Source organism: Lottia gigantea (genome assembly GCF_000327385.1).
Source record: "Lottia gigantea unplaced genomic scaffold LOTGIsca_147, whole genome shotgun sequence".
In the NCBI taxonomy this organism is placed as follows: Eukaryota; Metazoa; Mollusca; class Gastropoda; family Lottiidae; genus Lottia; species Lottia gigantea.
In genome coordinates, this window is record NW_008707746.1 from 212,577 (window position 1) to 218,172 (window position 5,596).

The 5,596-nt window shown below is 32.3% G+C and overlaps 1 protein-coding gene across 1 annotated transcript in view; it reads left to right on the forward strand.

Moving 5' to 3' along the window:
• Positions 1-4,547, forward strand: part of LOTGIDRAFT_82813 (hypothetical protein) — a gene marked incomplete at both ends in the record, with an annotated part of 10,490 nt that extends 5,943 nt beyond the window's left edge. Inside the window, 5 exons of the mRNA XM_009050216.1 lie at positions 281-426; positions 1,932-2,069; positions 2,687-2,783; positions 3,210-3,270; positions 4,507-4,547. Of these exons, the coding sequence (XP_009048464.1) occupies positions 281-426; positions 1,932-2,069; positions 2,687-2,783; positions 3,210-3,270; positions 4,507-4,547 (483 nt within the window). The remainder of the gene's footprint in view (positions 1-280; positions 427-1,931; positions 2,070-2,686; positions 2,784-3,209; positions 3,271-4,506) is intronic.
• Between the last annotated feature and the right edge of the window lie 1,049 nt (positions 4,548-5,596).

Sequence of the window (5,596 nt, forward strand, 5' to 3'; positions counted from 1 at the left end):
GTTAATTATACCACCCAGTATCCATACAACGTGTTTTTCTAGACTTATTTATAGATCAAACATTGTACACGAAAATAGGTGACGCATTTTGCCGCCGTTGTCGAGTTGGTTGCTCGTGAAATATTGGTCAAACTGAGGGATTCATAAAGAAAATAAAAAAAAAAACCAATTTTAATTATTTTGTAGAATATCTGAGGAAACATCTAAGACATAAAAAAAAATTTCTGTTTTTTTAACTTTGACGAAATTTGGTGTTGAATCCTTATATCCACGAAAATAGGTTACACCACTGTATATTTTGTATTTTATTTATTTCAGCCGAGCTCATACCATTGTGGCTGTATCATTTGTACAGAAATCCTCTAATGACCTTGGACAGAACATGACTAAAACTTCAGTAATTAATCTAGTAGATTTAGCTGGCAGGTAAGATTTGTTTTACACATTTACTTTTTCTTTATTTGTCTTTATAAAATCATGTTTGTCTACATTATTTTTGTATGCCTTTAGAAATTTAAAGATGGGTTTCCTTATTTTTTTAGTGTCAAATAAAGCAAACTATTTGATTAATTGGTGTTTGTGGCTCTTGTCATTTCATCCTGTTTGAGAATGTGATGGATGGGATAGTATTTTTGCTGTGGCTCTTGTCATTTCATCCTGTTTGAGAATGCGATGGATGGGACAGTATTTTTGCTGTGGCTCTGGTCATTTCATCTTGTGAGAGAATGTGATGGATGGGACAATTTTTTTGCTGTGGCTCTTGTCATTTATCCTGTTTAAGAATGTGATGGATGGGACAGTATTTTTGCTGTGGCTCTTGTCATTTCATCCTGTTTAAGAATGTGATGGATGGGACAGTTTTTTTTGCTGTGGCTCTTGTCATTTCATCCTGTTTAAGAATGTGATGGATGGGACAGTTTTTTTTGCTGTGGCTCTTGTCATTTCATCTTGTGAGAGAATGTGATGGATGGGACAGTTTTTTGTTGTGGCTTTTGTCATTTCATCCTGTTTGAGAATGTGATGGATGGGACAGTTTTTTTGCTGTGGCTCTTGTCATTTCATCCTGTTTGAGAATGTGATGGATGGGACAGTTTTTTGTCAGATTTTTATAAAAGAAAATTGTGTTAGATTTGTATATGCTCCAGATGGACGAGCATGGGCTCTTTTGATTAGATATGTTGTTAAAAAGTGCAGTTATAATTAAAGATGGGTTTCCTTATTTTTTGGTGTCAAATTAAGCAAACTATTTGATTAATTGGTGTTTCTAATGAATTAGCATGTATTCTTAATCATATCATTATGTTCTTATTGAATATAATTAAGAGTTTTAACCAATTGTAATTGTCCATGTATGTACAGTCTGGATAAACAACAAAAGACTTTTTGACCTTTCTTGATCGGTCACTCATTGGAATTCTGGTGGTAATTCTCTTCTAATTTAGCTAATTATGAATTAATTATGGACATGTGAGACAAACTGATATTTTTCCAAGTCATTAGAACACCTCTACTTTCTATTCATATAAGTATTAGCATTTTCATTTTCATAAATGAAAATAAGGGAACCCATCTTTAAGTGTATATATACCTATGTCTCTCAGTCCAGCTGTTATTGCCATTGCCCAAAGTTGGCCAGAAATGAAATGAAATGAATGGTGTTTTACGTCCTACTTTTCTGCACCATGTGGGCTAATGAAGACGGGCAATGCCATGCAAAGTGCCAGGATGGAAATTTTGCCAGGACAGCGGCATTAGCCTGCTCTTTTTCGAATTCCAACTGTCGAGGGATCTTTAACGTGCACAGCCTGTAGCACACAGGGCCTCGGTTTATTGTCCCATCCGAACGACTAGACGCTTTTTCCATGTCAGCCCCTCTTATCTGAAATTGAGGGGTATAAGAAATGAGTAACATGGTATTTTGATGATTGCAGTGAGAGAGCTGAGTCTACAGGAGCTACTGGTGATAGATTAAAAGAAGGGTCAGCTATCAACCAATCTTTAAGTTCTCTAGGAAACTGTATTAAAGCTTTAGCTGATATTTCTATGGGAAAGAAGAAAGTAGTTGGTAAGTAGATGTTAAGATGACTTGGCACTTACAATAGAACTGTAAACTAGTGTTGAAACGGTGAATCAGTTAACCGATTTCGGGTAGTATTTCACGGGTAACCGCGTCTAATTTGAGATAATCAGTTAACCGTCAATTTTATAAGAAGTAAAAACTATTAGTTTTAGTTAATAACTTGAAAATTCAACATACTAACTTAAAAATTCAACATACTAACTTAAAAATTCAACATACTAACTTAAAAATTCAACATACTAGCTTGAAAATTCAACATACTAGCTTGAAAATTCAACATACTAACTTGAAAATTCAACATACTAGCTTGAAAATTCAACATACTAACTTGAAAATTCAACATACTAGCTTGAAAATTCAACATACTAACTTGAAAATTCAACATACTAACTTGAAAATTCAACATACTAGCTTGAAAATTCAACATATTAGCTTGAAAATTCAACATACTAACTTGAAAATTCAACATATTAGCTTGAAAATTCAACATACTAGCTTGAAAATGCAACATACTAACTTGAAAATTCAACATACTAGCTTGAAAATTCAACATACTGTTTAGAACATCACCTTACAGGATGTAGTATATAATTTATGACATGCAAGTAAATTGTATCTAACATTAATTTCAGTACCATTTCGAGATTCAGTACTGACTAAACTATTACAGAATGCTTTGGGTGGTAACAGTAAAACTGTTATGGTAAGTATATAATGCATTATATTTTTTTGTTTATTTTTTCTTCTTATGTGACTTTTAACTTTAAGATGCTTGAAATAGGTTCCGGTAAGTTGGCAAAATATTGCCAAAAGAATTCTCTAATTGTAGATCTGCTTTAAAGATGGGTTGCCTTATTTTTTAGGGTCAAATTAAGCAAACTATTTGATTAATTGGTGTTTCTAATGAATTATCATGTATTCTTAATCATATCATTATGTTCTTATTGAAGTTTTAACCAATCATAAATGCCCATGTATGTACAGTCTGGATAAACAAAAAAAAGACTTTTTGACCTTTCTTGATCGGTCACTCATTGGAATTCTGCTTGTAATTTTCTTCTAATTTATTAAGGATAAGGAAACCCATCTTTAATTGGTCATTTTCAACCAATTAAATTTTGACTTGTAGATTGCTGCTTTAAGTCCGGCTGATATAAATTATGATGAAACTTTATCTACTTTACGATTTGGTAAGTCCTTTTATATTTTTAAAATTTCTCCCTCAGGGCTGAAACTTAGAAGTTGCTCAATAATGAAAACTTAATGGCTTCTAAAGAGAATTTGTTTTCAAAGGGACACTGAAAGTGAGATCTAACAGCTGATACGCTTTCATGGGCTGAATGTTAGACTGGCCTTACATTAGACCTCATTCTAACCCATGTAAAATATAGAGTTTTTATACGCCAACATGGAAATGTGGACGTTTATTGCCGTCGCCCCGTTCGTCCATCTGTCCGTTGGTCCGTCAACATTTCTTGTGAACAAATGAAATTTGGTGTGATCATTTATATTGATGAGATCTTGGTCATGTTCGAATTTGACGATCTTTTTCGATGAATGTTTTTTGAGTTATTGCCCTTGACTTAGGAAAAATGCGTCAAAAGTTGTTTGTGAACACATTAGAGACTACAGTTTTCAATTGGTTTTAATGAAACATGGTGTGATCATGTATATTGATGAGATAATTTGATGTATTTGGGTTATTGATATTGATTTTTAAAAATTTGGTGGAATTTCTCAGCATAAATAACTGTCAGTAAATATATATATCATTGAATTCAAACTAATAGAATTTCTTTGACATGAGAAAATTCATACTTTAGTCACTGAAGACTGTTTTATCATTTCTGACAGCTGCCAGTGGTCGTATGTTACTTTGCCTGGCAAGCTATCTTTTTTTAGTATTATAGATCAAATATTTAGATGACTATATCGTAGGTGACCGCTTGAAACCTTGTATAACAAAATGACTTTTCGAGAAAAACACAAAAAACTATTTGTACGCGTATTTTGTTAAAATCTTTTTTATTATTTTTTTTACCGCTATACGTGGTTTTCATTCTTTGAAAATATAAACCTCGTATAACAATTTGAGATTTCCGGCCTATTGAACCAAAAACTTGTATAATAATACAGTATACAAGGTTTTTCATTTTCATCTGTAGAAAAAAGAACATTGAACCTCGTATAATAATATATTTTACGAGGTTTTAAATCTAACTGTTTATATACGTGTTATTTAATTAGTGGTTTTTGAGTTATTTACAATCAAGCTAAGAATACGAGGTTTTGATCACAAGATCTGCGCTTTTACCATCTTGTGAACGGTACCAAAAAGTCGAAATGACCAAATATGGCATATACAAGCTTTCAAGCGGTCACCCACGATATACCTATTATATTTAATATGTTTTTTTTTATAATAGCTGACAGAGCAAAAGCCATTAAAACACAAGCTATAGTGAATGAAAGTCCAACAGATAAATTGATTCGAGAATTACGAGAAGAAAACCAGCGCTTATTGGAATTATTAAAATCTGGTGGTGCCAGCGCTCTGCTGGCTGGTGCTGGTGGTGGTGCTGCACCTGCTGATACCACATCTGCAGATAATGGTAAAACTTTTTAAACATTAGTAGCCGCTCGACCAACCAATGGAATACATGATTTATAATGCCAGATCCACTTAAAGATGGGTTCCCTTATTTTCATTTATGAAAATGAAAATGCTAATACTTATATGAATAGAAAGTAGAGTTGTTCTAATGACATGGAAAAATACCAGTTTGTCTCACATGTCTATAATTAATTCATAATTAGCTAAATTAGAAGAGAATTACTAGCAGAATTCCTTTGAGTGACCAATCAAGAAAGATCAAAAAGTTTTCTTTTGTTTATCCAGACTGTACATACTTAGATATTTGTTACATGATTTAGAATACATGATAATTCATTAGAATCACCAATGAATCAAATAGTTCACTTAATTTGACAATAAAAAAATAAGGAAACCCATCTTTAACCACTTCCTTAACTATTAACTCAACTTCTCAATATACTTTTGAAAATATGTCTTCAGAATTTCCAGATTGGTCTAAAAAGTCATATCCATTAGGCCATACAAAATAAATAGTCTGTTTTACAGGCCCAAAAATGGCTGATTGTTGCCTTAATATTAAATGTACATTAAATTTGTGGTAATAAATAATAAATGCTTTCACTCGCTCTGATTTATTCCAGTTGAAAATATAAAAAAGCGCTTATAAATAATAAATAATAAATTCGCCCTCTTGCCCCGATTTTTGAAAAAAAAAGGCCTGTAAAACAAGACTATTTATTTTGTATGGCCTTACTATAGTCTATTTTTGAAATTGTAGATTTAGAAGAAAAGAAAAGAGCTCTAGAAGAACAATTCAAACAAAATCAACTAGAATTGGAGGATATGAAGAAATCATGGGAACAGAAAATGGCTGAAACACATCAGACTGACCATGTGAGTGGTTTTGACCAATTAAAGAG